Below are 17,128 nucleotides of genomic sequence, written 5' to 3'. Positions count from 1 at the left end.
ACTCCATGAAACACATTAGTTCAAATACATTAATTATCTAAGTGCTGAAAATTCAAGGCTAACAGATAATCCTCTAATGTATTAATTTTGTGGGGAGATTAAACCCAGAGAATGCAATTTGTCATCGGGTCACACTGTAACCACCAGGGGGTGGTATTTATTTATCATGACTCAGGGTATTTTTTTGTAGAATTTATGTAGAGGCTGCAGTATTGTTTAAGACTTGCCATAGTTTTGTGATCCAGATTTACATATTTTTCCATAGGTTGATTGTAATTAATGGTAATATTATTGTTCAAAAAGAACTGCATCATACTTTGCTAATTAATGCTCTGTTTTCTTTTTTTGTGTGTGGATTTACCATGAAAAGCTCCTGAAAGCCAAGTTTCCCATCGTAAATAAATACTTATGTGATGAAGGAGCACTAAGATGTTTGCATGCCTTCCCCTTTCAGGGTCCTGCAGGCCTTCAAGGTGCCCCTGGCCCAGCTGGAGAGGAGGGAAAGAGAGGATCCAGAGGAGAACCTGGCGCTGCCGGACCACTTGGACCCCCTGGAGAGAGAGTGAGTACCTGAACCAGCCTGGCTGTCTTGTGTCCTTAGGGAACACAGCCACGGCTAACATGCAGATAAGCAGAAACGTCCTTCTTCCAGGAGACTTTTAATTTGGAAAATGTATTTTTATAAGTATGGCAAGGATGCCAGCTTTATTCTTTAAAAGAAGAAATGAAGACCACTCAAATGTGTGTTAGACAGGTGTTTTGAAGCATAAGTGCTTCATTCTGATTGATGAAATGATGCTATTGGTTTGTGTGTTTGTGTGTATTTTAAATCGTTTGGTGTTAAATAAGGCAACAGGTTGTCATTTGACCCTTGGTCTTTGCCTGTATATGTATTAAATGAAGTGCCAGGCACTATAAAGGTTAATAAGATCTGCGTATTTTATTGGTAGTATGACACTGCATACTACTCAATGCAGTTCAAGTCTACCTTGAATTCCACATTCGGTAGACGACAGATTTTATAACAGCTCGGACATAGCTCATTGGGGTTTTTTTTGTTCAACTGGATCTTACCATTCTTACTGTGACATCATTTTTAAAAATGAGAGGTTTTAAAATTTTTATAAATTTATTAGACATAAAACCTCAGTCTATGCTGAGGATGAGTGATGATGTGCTATTGCTGTAATTATAATTAATAGCAACAATTCTGTATGGTGTTTTGTCCTAGTTGAAATTGCCCTTGTCCTGAAGCCCTCTCCCCCCCCCCTCCTTGTTAACAGGGTGCCCCCGGTAACCGTGGTTTCCCGGGTCAGGACGGCTTGGCTGGTCCCAAGGTACCTTATCATCACGGCTGCACATCTCCCACCAGAGCTCAGTTTGCACTTGTTTCGGAAAACTGAAGGATATCTCAGAAATGCACTGCATGGAACTGCATGCTGCTCGTTACCCGGCATGTCGTGCTTTAGGAACAGTAAGAATCAGTAAGAAATACAGCAGCATATGGGATTGTTGGCATTGTTAAAAGTTCAGTATTATTCTAGTCTGAGCTTACTCTGAAGAAAATGTTAACTCTTGTCTGTTCTTAAAAAATGTATATTTTAAAAAGTCATAATGCATGAAATAATTTTTCCTGTGTGCTAACAGTGCCATTTCCGCAAGCTCACGCATCATTAAAAAAATTCTAAACACAGACAAGCCCATAGTTAGACAAAATGTTTCAGGCTAAAACACAAAACTGCTATTGAGAAGTTTAACTTGCCTTCCTTACAACTCAGCACTGTTCTCTTACAGCCATTTCACAACAAAAAAATTGCTAGGTCTAATGGTGGGCTGAGGTACTGAGGTTGTTTAAATATTTACTATTATGCATTATTATAACTGCTACTGTTATACCGAAAATGGAGGGAGAATCCACCGTTAAATGCAGACACAAGGATGCACACCATACTTTCTTTACAAAACGGTTCAACATATTAGGATTAAATAGCAGCAGCAAGAGTGATTTCTCAGGAAAGCTGAACTCAATTTAATGTGCAATCTTTTGCTTTCACTTTGTTGTGCTAATTAACCGCTGGAGATGGAGGTTCTGCATTATATATTTTCACTAATTTTATTTAGCTTAATTTGTCGAACTTTGTCTGACTTGCAGTGAGCTCAGCCTGTTAGACACCTTCCAGTTTGTGTTTCTATTCCAGTGGGAGTGCACTGAACATTCCCGAGGGTGCTGAGGGGAATGACAATGAAGAGCTGACGTTTTCTTTTCTCCCCTTTCTCTCTCCATCTGTCCTTCATTAGGGAGCCCCAGGTGAGCGTGGACCTCAGGGCGTGTCGGGCCCTAAGGGAGCTACTGGGGACCCGGGCCGTCCTGGAGAGCCCGGCCTACCTGGTGCAAGAGTGAGTAATAACAATAGCAGAAGGTGTAGCTCTAACCCCTACTGAGTGCGTCTGTAGAAAAGGTGGCATCATTCATAATGCTAATGGTACCATGCTAGTTAGCTGTATCGTTACCTCAGTGCTACCATTTCAGCTCACTTTAGCTTCACGCAATGGTGCCATCTCAGGTTATTCTTGGTCTTAACTTAACGTCACCCTAATTAGCTGTTGATCTAAACTAAAACACAGCCTCAGGTCATTTACCTACAAGTCACTTGAGTTATGCATCATGTTCAGTTGGCAGGTTTGAAATGTATTTATACAAGAGAAGTAACATTTGGTGTTTTCCTGTCTGTGTCCTGCAGGGTCTCACTGGTCGTCCTGGTGATGCTGGTCCTCAGGGTAAAGTCGGCCCTCCTGTAAGTGCACGTGTCTCCGTCGCTTTTCCCCTGAGGTATCAACACTGTGCTTTGCATATAAATGCCATGTGCACTTGATGTATCTGCTCTCTCAATAAATTCACACACAGTAACACTGTGACCGTACTTGTGATGAAATTGAGAAAGTCCAGATTTCCAGCTTGTTGTCACACCTATACACTTTTATAGTAGTTTTGCAGAAGGGAACCCTACAGGGAACAGGATTAGGAGACAGCAGCTAATGTTTTTATACAAACCTGGCAGGGCTCTGCTGGCGAGGATGGCCGCCCAGGGCCCCCAGGTCCCCAAGGAGCCCGCGGCCAGCCCGGAGTGATGGGATTCCCCGGACCCAAGGGTGGAACCGTGAGTGTATCTCATAGTGCCGGACTGGAAGAGCAAAGAGCCTGGCTGACCGGGTTTGGAGGTCACCTGGGGGATGTGTTAACATGATGAGGCTAGTCTCAGTGCCACTCCTTCAGTGGTCCTGGTGGATGTATTCATCAGTTTTCGGTCCTGTGGTTGATACTGGACTGTCCTTGTCTTCGTTCAGGGCGAGTCTGGCAAACCTGGAGAGAAAGGATTGGCTGGAGCTCCAGGTCTCAGAGTAAGTTACCCCCCATCGTCTTCTGCTGAGCAACTTCAGCACCTTTAAGTCTGTTGACTATCTAGTAGCTATATCGATCATTTATAATGTTCCGTGGCGTCCATCATGTAGTGACTGTACTGAACACCAGAGCCTTAGAGAGAACCTCAGCCTCAGGTATAAGTCACATTGTCCTTCAGTGGACAGACTCGTGGGATCTTTGGGCATAGTAACCAATGGACGTTCCCCTTTAATTGCAAATACCAGGCTGTACATTCTAGCCCAGAGGCTCTGTCTTCTGGTTGAAGCTGATAAGCTGATTTTCCCATAGGGTCTGCCTGGCAAAGATGGTGAGACAGGTGCTGCCGGGCCACCAGGCCCAGCTGTAAGTAATTCTATAACATTTATCTTCTTCCACTCCATCAGATGCTTATCAACTTTTTTTTTCTTTTTTTTTTAGCTATAACAAACTTACACCACTTTCGTTATTACTCTCCTTTCACATAGAAACAATTGCTGCCTTTCCAGCATTTCAACTCGTAAGAAAAGAAAAACAAAGAACAATATTGCTTTTAACAATAGCAGGACTATAACGATCCCACCGAAGATATTTTATCATTAATCTTTAGGTTGAGACTCAACATATTATAGTATGTGGCTATATTGCTGAAATTATATATTGATTCACAAAGATTACTACCTAACTAGACTTGAAATCGATTCATCCAAAGGAAACTAGTGTGAGCATGTATAGTAATATTGATATATAAATGCTGTATCTTGCGTTATAGCTTTTGTTTGTCCTTCTTAGGGACCTGCGGGAGAGAGAGGAGAGCAGGGTCAGCCTGGACCCTCTGGCTTCCAGGTCTGTTTCTCTATCTGTGAGGGTATCAGAAACTTCTTACTCACCATACTGAGAATGACCTTGATGCACTGATTTCATCTTCAGTTGTCATTACTGTTTGCACTTTTTCCAATTTAGGCACGTCTCTTGTTCTTTGTAGGGTCTCCCTGGACCTCCTGGTCCCCCTGGTGAGGCAGGAAAGCCTGGTGACCAGGTGAGTTCGCTCATCACTTGATGGTCAAGAAAGGCCACTGTTTCTCAAAGAATACCCATGCAGATCATGCACACAGGTAAAGTGCTATAGCTTTCGATAGGCGTTAACAAGAATTTTAACATGTAACGGATCAAAAACCTGAATCATTTTAGTGAATTGAATTGTGTCCCCATGGGATTTTCCCTGGGTTCTCTGGTTTCCCCCCCCACAGTCCAAAAACATGCTGAGGTGAATTGGACATGCCAGACTGTCCGTAGGTGTGATTGGGTGTGTGAATAGTGAGTGAGTGTGCCCTGTGATTGGACGTGCCAGACTGTCCATGGGTGTGATTGGGTGTGTGAATGGTGAGTGAGTGTGCCCTGTGATTGGACGTGCCAGACCGTCCATGGGTGTGATTGGGTGTGTGAATGGTGAGTGAGTGTGCCCTGTGATTCGACGTGCCAGACTGTCCGTAGGTGTGATTGGGTGTGTGAATGGTGAGTGAGTGTGCCCTGTGATTGGACGTGCCAGACTGTCCATGGGTGTGATTGGGTGTGTGAATGGTGAGTGAGTGTGCCCTGTGATTCGACGTGCCAGACTGTCCGTAGGTGTGATTGGGTGTGTGAATGGTGAGTGAGTGTGCCCTGTGATTGGACGTGCCAGACTGTCCATGGGTGTGATTGGGTGTGTGAATGGTGAGTGAGTGTGCCCTGTGATTGAACATGCCAGACTGTCCGTAGGTGTGATTGGGTGTGTGAATGGTGAGTGAGTGTGCCCTGTGATTGGACATGCCAGACTGTCCGTAGGTGTGATTGGGTGTGTGAATGGTGAGTGAGTGTGCCCTGTGATTGGACATGCCAGACTGTCCGTAGGTGTGATTGGGTGTGTGAATGGTGAGTGAGTGTGCCCTGTGATTGGACGTGCCAGACTGTCCGTAGGTGATGGGTTGGCGCCTTACCCTGGGGTATTCCCTGCCTTGAGCCCGTAGCTTCCAGGATAGGCACCAGACAACCCCAGTTCTGTACAGGACAGGGTACAGAAAATGGATGGATAAATGGATGGATAAATGGATGGATGAGATGGATGGATGAGATGGATGGTGTATTCTGAATCCTGGTATTGTTTGAACACTTTAGCAAGTGCACTAAACAAATGCAAAATATGTTTAATGTCCCATTATATTCTTCTCCTTGCAGGGTGTTCCTGGGGAAGCTGGAGCAGCTGGTGCAACGGGACCCAGAGTAAGTTTCATTTTATTTCAGTATGACCTCTTTAGTATTTCTGGTATCAGCTTAGTGTGCCGAGGATTGATCAAGATCCTCTTGGCAGGGCGAGCGTGGGTTCCCCGGAGAGAGAGGTGCTGCTGGTTCTCAAGGCCTTCAGGGACCTCGTGGCCTTCCTGGAACGCCAGGAACTGATGGACCCAAGGTGGGAACACCAAGCACCTCCACCATGTCACTGTCAGTGGTCCTGAACAAACCTTATATTATACTAATTTTCAAAAGCCAACTACCATAAGAGCGACACCATTACTGAATACTTCCACGAGTATAACGGAGTGAACACTCTTTGCGGAGGAGTTTTTCAACCCCAAAGGCTTCTGGTTCCAAGCATTTAAGCCTTTGAAGATAAATGATCATAAAGCACCGGGAACAGCAAAGCCGCAGCATGGAGGCGTAGCACAAGGTGAACCCTAGCTGCTAGCTTTGATGTAGCTGAAGCCACATGCGCGGTATGTGATCTGCTTGGCCATGGTGAGGGTCATTACAGTCTTATTAAACTTTTGCTGAGTCCACAGGGGATTCCAGACTAGGACAAATGCAGGTTAATTTGCATCATGTACACACTATTTCCGCACTACGTCAAGCACAGTGCAGAATTCAACTTTGCACCAATTACCAGTCAAGTTTATATTTAAGAAATCAATTTTGATACCCATTTTGAAGTACTTTATTCCTGTCCTCTCTAGTCACTCAGCGCTTCGGTATTTCCCTGTTTATTGCAGGGAGCCATTGGCCCAAGCGGGCCCCATGGTGCCCAAGGGCCTCCTGGACTTCAGGGTATGCCTGGGGAGAGAGGACCTTCTGGCATTCCTGGACCCAAGGGTGACAGAGTAAGTGACAGACGTCCTGGAAACCCCCTCACTGTTTGCACCTCCACGTTTGGCTTTTACCCAAAGTCCAGATGTAATATTTTGATAACGCTCATTTCCTGTAAGGGAATTTTCCTCCTTATTGATGGTTATGATGTTGAATAATGTAAAAAATATATGGAAGAAATGGCTCTTAATTTAATTACAAGCTATAACCTCAACTATTAGGCTATGTGCATTTGTATACTCCAGTTCAGACTCAGGAATTGCAAAATATAATTTGGTGTTTGAATCTTGTGGCTCAGTTCCCCACAGAATATGGGATTTTTGCTATTATTGCATAATTAACAAAGTTGTTTACATTACTGCTAGCTCAGATGGCCTGAAGTTCTGCCCACTCAGTGTTTGTTGTGGGATTCCTTGGATTTTTTTCACCCAGGAGGTGTTGATGACTCTCTCATTCCCCTCTGTCTCTCTCTTTCTCTCTCTCTCTCTCTCTCTCTGTGCTATAGGGTGACAATGGAGAAAAGGGTCCTGAAGGAGCTCCTGGCAAAGATGGCTTAAGAGTTAGTATTGATCTGTTTTTCTCACACGCGGCCGCATTGGCTCACCTCCCGCTACGTGTCGCTTGGTACTGTGACACATCTCACACCCAGCCTGTAGATATCCGTGGATGCTGTGGCAGCAAGAGACCTTGATCTCTTTCCCAAAGCAAAGCTAGATTATCACCCAATTACACCATACCCAGCATCCAGTAATGGACTCTTGTGAGGAAAAAATGAAGAGCAAAAAAAAAAAAACAAGTTAAAAATTTAGGAAATAAGACTTGACACACCAGGCAAGGTAGGGCAGCACCTGAAAAAGTTCACTGGAAAGATAATGGAGCTACAGGCACATATATTAATTATTTATGAGTTGATTTCCAGTTTGGAAATGAGTAATTATTGTATGATTCTTTTGACAGACACAGAAATGTGTAATATTATTATCCTGTCACTGGGAAGGATGTAACCCTCTCTGCCTTTCTCCTAGGGTCTGACTGGGCCAATCGGACCGCCTGGTCCAGGTGGTCCTAATGGTGAGAAGGTAATCATTTTTTATACTTTATGAACTGCTTTTGTTGTCCGCCTCAGTGCCTGTCAGTAAAGACACGTCTGATGCCTGTCTCCCTCTCTTCTCCCGCTTCCTGCAGGGTGAATCCGGTCCCTCAGGTCCCTCGGGAGCCCCCGGTACTCGCGGTGCCCCCGTAAGCTTCTCCGCCATCTACACACACACACACAAATGTGCTGCTCAAAATATATCCGCAGATAACATTGCAGTCCCCTTCATCTGACCACAGAGGCTCGTAGTCACTCGCTGAGCAGACACTGCTTACTTACAGCCTACACACAAAATAGCAACTTAGCTTTAAATAACCTGACATACTTTGCAGTTCTTTGTGTATCTGTCTGGGGGGGGGGGGCTCCCTCTCAGGCGTCTTGATGGCCGCCGTTAAGATCCGTTACAAGTGCACACTTCATATATCCGACAGTGAGCAGACGTATCCACCTTGCACTCGGAACTTGGAATTTTTCCCCAGGAGGTTTCACATTATTATCAGAATTTCCTGGTGGAGATAAACCCTATCTAGTTATCTAAATGGGGTGTACCTACACGTTTCTACTGTCAGTTGCCGTGGAAACGACTGGGGACCCAAAAAGTAAAAAAAAAAAAAAACATATTATTACTGCTTTTGGACATTTTTTTAAAAATGAGTGTTACTCTCTCTCTCTCTCTCTCTCTCTCTCTGTCAGGGTGACCGTGGTGAGACTGGTCCACCTGGGCCTGCTGGTTTTGCTGGACCTCCTGTGAGTACGACATGCACCCAGTCATTTATGTCCTCCTCATTCTGGGATATTTGATGGTACTGTATCATTTACTGGATTTATTGAGCAGTACTGGATCACATACCATAGTTTATTGTAAATATTATATACAGTAGCCTCTGATTTTTAATAATTCAGAAGCTGGATATTTTAGTTTCACTGACTGAGGATTAATACCTTCCTCGAGGGCACGATATCATGGCTGCTTCTGACATATTCGCAGTAACCTTTGTATTGCGTAGTTCATGTCCTTAACCATGTTTGCCTGTTGTACTTGGGGAAATGTTGACTGGTTTTTGATTAGCATATCTGTCCTAGACCATGCTAATCAATCATGATAGCAGTAGCCTGTCCATTAATTGGGTTCCTGATCATTTTTCACTGATGGACTTGCTGATCGGTGGCACATCATTGTGACATATGCCATCAGATTAGCCTTAAAAATGATGTCGTCATTATGCTTTCCAGTTCTGACTGCTTTCCAGGATCCAATTATGAGCAGCCAGTAAATGAAATATTAATGAGGTCTTTAGCGACTGTATTGTCTGGGCGCTATTTCATAAAGGCCATCCTTTGGACTGTTTACGTCTGTGCTCCATCCTCAGGGTGCAGATGGCCAGCCTGGAGCAAAAGGAGAACAGGGTGAGGTTGGGCAGAAAGGTGATGCCGGGGCCCCAGGCCCTCAGGGGCCCTCTGGATCGCCGGGCCCCCAGGTGAATTTTTTACTATCTGGTAGCTCTCAATCTATACCATGTATGAGGCTGAATACAAATAGACTTTAGTAATTTCCTGCATGGAGCAATTTCACAGAACAGTGAGGCTCGTGAAGAGCTTCTATCCGCAGGCCAGTAGACATCTCAACCTGGACAAGCCCTGTGACTTTCTTACAATTGTCATTTATTTATGTATGTCTCTCACTTCAACATTTACAGACTGCCTACTGTGTTGTATACGGATATAATGCTATTTCACACACTGTCTTTGAATACTATTTACGTAACCTGTTATTTATCCCCTACCTTTGTTTTTATTCTACTGCCCCACTGTGCTTAATTAGATTAATTTAATTTTTCTATACTCTCTTTTTCCCCGAGTTCTACTAGTATAACTGTGCATGTGCTGCACAAAACCTTGAATCCTGAATGAGTGCTACAGAACAGGATCACTTCCAATCTCATATTTATTCTATGCAAAAATGTAGAGCTCGCAATATGTACTCATTTTTTTCCTTTATTTCCCAGGGCCCCACAGGTGTGTCGGGACCCAAAGGTGCCCGTGGTGCTCAAGGACCCCCTGTAAGTGAACCGCTACACTCCGGTCATTAATACCAGTTGTCAGTAAGACTAGGTAGAAGAGGTATATTTCACCGGGATAAAAGACAATGCTGATATCTTAAGAAGTACCTGCCACCTAAATGTTTTAAAGTTTCATTAAGGATAAGTATTACGATTACAGCGAAAAAGAAATCAATAAATAATTAAAAACTTCTTTTTCATTTTTCCTCACCTCGTTTTAAATAAACATCTCAGTCTTTTTCATTTTATTTTCCTCTCTAATAGGGTGCCACTGGTTTCCCTGGAGCTGCCGGCAGAGTCGGACCTCCTGGACCTAATGTGAGACTTCATCTGTCCCCATCTCATGCACTGTCCTTGATGTGCTTCCACAATCTCACCCTGACCTTTAATCCAGATTGAAAATTCTCCCCACTGTTTAAAGCCTGCAGATTATATTTTAATGGACCTCAAGGGCTTTGGCCTCCTTGAGACTTGCAACATTTTAATTTATTTACATTTGCATTTATTGGCATTTGTCCAACACAAATAGAGAGATATGACAAACAGCAAAATAAACTGCAATAGAAGCATCTAGTGCTATTATCCAAATCTTGGAATACGTGCACTTGAGTCAGCTCATAAAAGTAATCCAAACCCAGCAGCATTTCCAACGACACAGCGATGACTGTCCACCTTCTCTCACACATGCTGACATTAATGGCTTAATGAACACAGCTATGTGCTAAAGGTCTAGGGTGCATCTGCAGACACTATCCAACATGGTAATTAACTCAAGAAAATTCAGAACACTAACAAACTATTTACAAATAAGCAAAGGCGTAACATTTTTAACAAATGCTGGGTATTTTGGGATTTATGCAAATTGAGACCCTTAGCAGGCAGTCAGTCTCTGCCCCCAACCTGAAGGAACGGCTGTCCTGAGCGTCCAAGATAGTTCACCATGTAGATCTGCAGTTTCTGTGGCAGTCATTAGTTAGTGTGGTTTTATGGCCTCTTCTTCTTTCTAATGCCCTACCTGGTCAGGTGTTGCTGAGTCCCCGATTTCTAGGAGTGATTGAGGTACAGTAGCCACATTGAGCTGCTCTAGTACATGCTGGGGTGCATGTGGCTGGTAAGGGGGATTGTCAGCACTCCATCAGGCCCACAGATGTTTCAGGGGCATTGCACAGTCCAAAGGGCACCGCTATGAACTAACCAAGTCCCCGTTTAATGCTGATGGCCATTTTAGGCTTAGCCTTGGGGGGAGGGGGAAGCTTCTTTTATCAGTATCCACTGATCGAGGGAGCTAAGTCACTGTCACCCAGCTTTGTAATCCAGCACATTATCATTGTATGATAGGGCATTGCAGTCCATCCATGTCACAGAGATTAATCTCCTCTTGTCCATGTAGAGCCCCCATAAGACATCCGTCTTCTCCGTCTTTTCTTGCTCAGCTGTTAATGCCAAGTGCTGAGAATGGAGATGACTGAGAGCGGAGGAACCAGTATCAGTGCCGTACGACGGATGTCAATCCGCCATCCTCATCTAGTGAAACAAAAACATGAATGAAACCATTATACCCTTAACTTCTGCTCCCATCTCTCTTTCCATCACTGCTGGAGCTTCTGAACTGCCTGCTATATCTCCAATGATGGCTGTTTGGCTTTCATAGGTTCTTCTATGGGGTGAAAGCTGAATGGCAGCTTGCATTTTTCTTGGTCCTCATAGCCTCCTTTCTCCTTTTTCTTCCTGTAGCCTCAACACTCTAGCTTCTAACTGTAGCTCTGCCTTCTTCAAGTTACAGATGCAGCATAGGCCATCTACTGATCTGATCCTGGGTCTAGCAGCGATTATAGAGTCTTCCCATCTAGGATTAAGGCCAGTTGAACAGCTATTTTCTCAAAGCTCCATTTGTCTCGCCAGGCTGCCAACTGGATGATGTACCCTATATACTTTGCCCATGCCAAAGCTCCATTGTAACTTTAGCTTCTGATGGCCTGGTTTTACTTGCTAGACTCCCAGATAGTGGTGAGCATCTAAACTAGCAGTCCTTTGGGTGTGTGGCAGTGGAACATCTACCCGCCAATGGCCCACAGCTTCCAGGCATAAACTCTTCCCTCATCCCTCCGTCTTCATCCCATTAAAGTGCAGAGGCGAAGCCGACCGACAGCCTTCTCCTAGATTCTCGTGGCAGCAGCGCTTCAGTATGAGCTCAAAAAGCAAAGCATTTGACTCTTGCAGAAGCATTCATAGCTAATTGCTTTTGCACTTCTGACACCAGTATAATAAAGAAATGACAGAGCTGGGCTATAAGCATCACAATTTTATCAACCACCAAAATTCTTGCAGACTCACAGCATTTCCAGCAACATAATAGCCAAATATATAGGAGGGTAGCTTCTTGTAAAACTGCTCATATTAGGGAGTTCAGTTACAAATTCTAGGGTGCATCTGCAGACTATCCAGCAGGAAAACACATCCGAAAATTAAGAACAATAACAATAAACTTTTCCAAATAAGCCATAAGCTTTTTTTAACAAATGCTTGGTATTCAGGGATTTATGCAAATTGAGACCTTTGGTGGCCAATCAGTCTCTGCTGCTACACTATTATTGTTGTCAAAACAGAACCTGTCCTTCTTGCTCTCTGTCTGCTAGTAGCGATGGATTGTGCTGAATGTCTCATGACAGCCACCATGGAAAACATGCTTTGACGTCCTAGAAATGACCGACTAAAAGGGCCTCACTGTCAGCTCTGACAGCTGTGAAAAATCAGAAGTCACATTTATTGTCAAGGGATACTAGACACTTATTTTTATTATTATAAATAATTCGGCTTATCACGTAATTATAATTAGGTTTTTTAATTATATTCCTTTGCTTCTTGTCACACATCACCTATATAGATATGGGTAATACAGAGCACCAGTTTTAATGTTCTGGTTATCATCTGCGATTTTGTTCTCTTACATTCTCACTGAATAAATGTAGTTTCATTTGCAGGTAGACACTAGAATTATGTTTGACTATTGGTTCAGTTATTCTTGCTGCTGAATTGTCAGGCACACCGAATTCCTAAGTGTGATCTGTGCAGGCCTGACATTTCCTGTCATTTGAAGTGATATTTTGCTTGTCAGTTTTATTATAGCATAGCGATGCTAGTTTTTTTTTTTTCCATTGATGGCTTTTTATATGCCCCAGTAACCGCTGCTTTTCTCCAAAAAATGCCCTAAGAAAAAACATTGCATTTTGGTCAGAGTGTGTTTTCTGCATTTACTATGTCTATGATGGTCATAACTGTTAGGATTATGATTATGGTGATTATTATTAGTCTTCTGTTGTTGCTGTTGTCAATTTAAAATGGGCCTAGAGTTGCTCATTCTCATTCTTATTCTCCCCCCTTAGGGTAACCCTGGTCCTGCCGGCTCCGCCGGCCCCCCTGGCAAAGATGGGCCCAAAGGTATCCGTGGCGATTCCGGCCCAGTAGGGAGACAGGGTGACGCTGGCCTGCGCGGCCCTGCCGGCTCCCCAGGCGAGAAGGGAGAGCCCGGCGAGGACGGCCCCCCCGTGAGTCTTTGGCCTGATTCCGTTTAGCCTCGCGGTGCTGTGCATTATCATCTTCATTATCACCAGCCTTCCCCTCACTGCTCAGTCAGGGGCATCATGTTTCTGGGCCCATTCCTATCACAGTGGCATGTAGCCGACCCAATCAGATGGACCCTGCTGGGTCTACAAAATAGATATGGCATGGCAGTCCAACGGAATATGGCGTTTTTTAGCAGTCTCTGCTCTCAATAGAACATTCATGGGTCAGCTCTGAGACACAGGGGTGACCCAGAAGAAATGCCAGAAATGGTACCACCACTGAGTAGTAAATACAGTTCTGTACACCTATCTTTAATTTTGAATTAACTCGTGCAAATATTTACAAAACCTTTTAAGCTTAAAATTCTAACTGCTTCTTCAACTATCCAGGGTCCAGATGGTCCTTCAGGCCCGCAAGGTCTGGCCGGACAGCGAGGTATTGTGGGTCTTCCAGGGCAGCGTGGTGAGAGAGGTTTCCCAGGCCTTCCAGGACCTTCTGTGAGTAACACGCTTCTGCACAACCTTCTCCGTGTACATTCATACACACACACACACACACACACAAAATCATATCTTTGTGGGGACTCTCCATTCATTTCTATCGGGAAAACTCTAATCCCAACATGATGACCTTAAACCCTACCCAGCCCTAACCTTAAGTATAAGTAACCAAACTAAATTCGAGACTTTTGCTATTTTTAGTTTTTTGACTGCAGTCACAGATCTTTGTGGGGACCTGAAAAATGGTCCACACAATGCAAAATATCAGGTTTTTATTGCATTGTGGGGATCATTTGGTCCCTACAATGTAATATGAACATAATCCACACATACATGCACACAGAACGCATGTTTCTGACACCTGTTTTTCAGAGTGGCATATGATTTAATTCTTTTAATTTGTGTACTTTTTTCTAAAAGTAGAAATTCACGAATCATTTTCATTGGTACAGCAGTATGGGATTTGACCTGACAACTTTAAATCCAAAAGCAATATTCGTTTTTTTTTCGGTAACACTGCACTTGACAGGGCACAAATAATATTATTACTTATGTAATAATTAACCACAAAGTAAGTTTTAGTTACATACTGATCTCATATTAATACATCAATAATGAATCGTGACGCATGTTATATCTCAAGCAGCAGAGTTGCAAAGTAGCTCAGTACAATTAGCGACGCTACTAGCTTAACTGCTTTTTTTTTTTCGTTTCTTATCAGTAGTGCAGCTACCATTAAAATGCTGTAGCTTTTCCAGTAATTCACTATTTGTTAAAAAAATATCAACTTACAACCTATGCGATTTACGACTGGTCTACTTTACGACCGTTCCAATATTACAGATATGTGGCCACGACTGCGGCGCGTCTGGCAGCACGAGTGCTGCGCCCAACTGCCAGCAACGCGAGCATCCCTGCTAGACGCTCATTCATTCATGTCGTGCTCAGGCTGCTGTTCGCAGCACTTACAGTACAGAATCCATTCATATCTGTCTGTGTCGTCACATGAATGATATAAAATTATATTATATTAAGACAGTAGCTTGGCTGTAGCTTAGCTACTTTTAATCATAAGTAGCTTGTAGCTTAAAAACGTACTTCCCCCACACTGTCAAGCAGTTACTCTATTTACTATTAACTGTTAATTCTGTAAAGCTTTGTGAACTACTGAAGGAACTACTAATGAACTACTAAGGAACTACTGAAAGAACAAGTAATGAATAACACAGGCGAAATTCTGATCGTTTGTTCAACATTGATGAATCATGGCGCATATTTTATCTCAAGTAGCAACTACATTTGTTCATGATTTGTACTTCAGTAGTAACTGAGATATTACTAAGTATTTGTGCCCCATCATGTAAAGTGTTACTGTTTTTTCTTTGAGGAAATGAAAATGAACCATCAGTCCAATGTAATACAGACTATCAGAATGCTTTAATGGGCATGTTTAAAGTTGATCATTAAAGGAGTAAAATGTACTGAAGGGCATCATATGGCTCAGCAGGCTAAGCCTCTGCGCTTGTGATGGGATGGTCGTGGGTTTGAGCCTGGCCTCGGCAGAACAGTCACATTAGAATCAGGTGATCAGTAGTCACTGTTGACACACCACAGTGCACAACAACGAAATGTGTCCTCTGCATTTAACCCATATGTTACATAGCAGGGGGCAGCTAATTCAGCACCCGGGGAGCAGTACCTTGCTCAGGGTACCTCAGTGGTGCCTTGCTGGTTGGGGATTCAAACCAGCAATCATTCAATCACTAGTGCACTTCCCTAACCATTAAGACACCATCTTTGGAACCCTTGGGGGAGGTCCTGAGCCCCCATCTCCATGGGAGCTGTGCAGATGGTTACCCTTTACTGCTAAGCTTCTGCTCACCTACATAGATGTCTGTGTGTCATGGAAAGCAAGATGGCATAGGCAAAAAGAGGATTTCCCCATGGGGATCAATAAAGTATCATTAAAACTGAAATTTCTTTTCATCTCAGGGAGAACCAGGCAAGCAAGGTTCCACTGGTACTGCTGGGGACCGCGGACCTCCTGGCCCCGTGGGACCTCCTGGCTTGACTGGACCTGCTGGAGAATCTGGCAGAGAGGTCAGCACCACCAGCCAACACTCCCACAATGCACCTCTGAGCCACGACACTGCTATTTAATATCAGGCCCCAATAACAGAGATGGTTCTGTATTTTTGAAACAACACTTTTAGTCTTAATTTTCTAATGTGCCTGCATCAAATCCCTTTGTATGTGTGGTACAGGTCTGGCAGGGCACAACCAGACAATGTGCACTATTAAATAAAACCCTTTTAGATGTTGTACCAAACGCTGCAACACCTTACATAAATGCCCTAACACAAATTCTATACCAAAGGGCAATCCTGGCTCCGATGGACCTCCTGGTAGAGATGGTGCTACTGGAATCAAGGTAAGACTTACCTGGAAAGAGTCTCTACATAAAGAGCAATCACCCCTGTCTTTGTGTCACATGACCAATAAGCTGCCCTTAACTACAAGGCCAGAATTATAATCTGCCATATATACTGTGTTCTGTAATGTCAGCTCTCCTTTATATCACTGTTCTGCTTATTTGGGTGAGATCATTAAAGTAAGTTAACTCCTAATATAAAACACAGAAGTCAAAATATATCTTTCAAGTTGTTATTGAGGTAAGGAAAAGATGCTTTTTATGTAAGACTGATATAGATTGTGTATGGTTGCATAATCTGACATAATGGTACAAAACATTCTTGCCTCATATTGGGTAAAATTGATTTCTTACCTCCTTAATTTCAACAGTACCGTATATCAAACACCTCCTGTGACACAAGAAGCCACCTCTTTTTGCCAGCCTGGTATTGTTATCATTGCTCTGTGTCACAGTGGCTTGGGCCGTGTTACATCATGACATGTGTCATTATTGAAATATATGTGTCCTCGCCCTCTTCTTCCCTCAGGGAGACCGAGGCAATACCGGTCCTGTTGGTGCCCCAGGGACCCCCGGAGCGCTTGGTGCCCCCGGACCCGTTGGTCCCACTGGCAAGCAGGGAGACAGAGGAGAGTCCGTGAGTATCATGCCACTTCACTTCCTTTTCAGCTTGTTAAGATACAGTAGCTCCAGGACCCTCTCACCGCCCCCTTACACACAGGATTTGCTGACATCCCTGGATTGCAGGATATGCTGTCACAAAGTGCGGAATAGGTTTCCAGAAGAGTTGGACTTTGCCAAGTGGTAAAGACTTGTTCCCCAGACCTGCTAGGCTATCGATCTGACGTCAGAGTGAGACAGTGATTACATTACGGCGGTCACGCATCCAGGGAGATGTATTTTTGGCAAGCGCTGATATTCACGGGTAAACATGGGTGTCAGGAGAAAATATGAGGGAGATGAAGG

At 43.8% G+C, this 17,128-nt stretch overlaps 1 protein-coding gene across 3 annotated transcripts in view; it reads left to right on the top strand.

The window, feature by feature from the left end:
• Nucleotides 1–17,128, top strand: part of col2a1b (collagen, type II, alpha 1b) — a 46,895-nt gene that overhangs the window by 24,200 nt on the left and 5,567 nt on the right. For all 3 annotated transcript variants that reach the window (XM_023795350.2, XM_023795349.2, XM_023795348.2), the window contains 24 exons: nt 455–562; nt 1,284–1,337; nt 2,299–2,397; nt 2,742–2,795; nt 3,060–3,158; nt 3,346–3,399; nt 3,710–3,763; nt 4,190–4,243; nt 4,383–4,436; nt 5,612–5,656; nt 5,745–5,843; nt 6,421–6,528; nt 7,020–7,073; nt 7,540–7,593; nt 7,700–7,753; nt 8,301–8,354; nt 8,978–9,085; nt 9,614–9,667; nt 9,932–9,985; nt 13,051–13,212; nt 13,621–13,728; nt 15,724–15,831; nt 16,109–16,162; nt 16,692–16,799. In XM_023795350.2, coding sequence (XP_023651118.2) covers nt 455–562; nt 1,284–1,337; nt 2,299–2,397; nt 2,742–2,795; nt 3,060–3,158; nt 3,346–3,399; nt 3,710–3,763; nt 4,190–4,243; nt 4,383–4,436; nt 5,612–5,656; nt 5,745–5,843; nt 6,421–6,528; nt 7,020–7,073; nt 7,540–7,593; nt 7,700–7,753; nt 8,301–8,354; nt 8,978–9,085; nt 9,614–9,667; nt 9,932–9,985; nt 13,051–13,212; nt 13,621–13,728; nt 15,724–15,831; nt 16,109–16,162; nt 16,692–16,799 — 1,854 coding nt within the window. The remainder of the gene's footprint in view (nt 1–454; nt 563–1,283; nt 1,338–2,298; nt 2,398–2,741; nt 2,796–3,059; nt 3,159–3,345; nt 3,400–3,709; nt 3,764–4,189; nt 4,244–4,382; nt 4,437–5,611; nt 5,657–5,744; nt 5,844–6,420; nt 6,529–7,019; nt 7,074–7,539; nt 7,594–7,699; nt 7,754–8,300; nt 8,355–8,977; nt 9,086–9,613; nt 9,668–9,931; nt 9,986–13,050; nt 13,213–13,620; nt 13,729–15,723; nt 15,832–16,108; nt 16,163–16,691; nt 16,800–17,128) is intronic.

The sequence above is a fragment of the Paramormyrops kingsleyae genome, chromosome 8 (assembly GCF_048594095.1).
Source record: "Paramormyrops kingsleyae isolate MSU_618 chromosome 8, PKINGS_0.4, whole genome shotgun sequence".
NCBI lineage: Eukaryota > Metazoa > Chordata > Actinopteri > Osteoglossiformes > Mormyridae > Paramormyrops > Paramormyrops kingsleyae.
The sequence above is the reverse complement of the archived record's forward strand: the minus strand, read 5'-3'. Positions and strand labels throughout refer to the sequence as shown.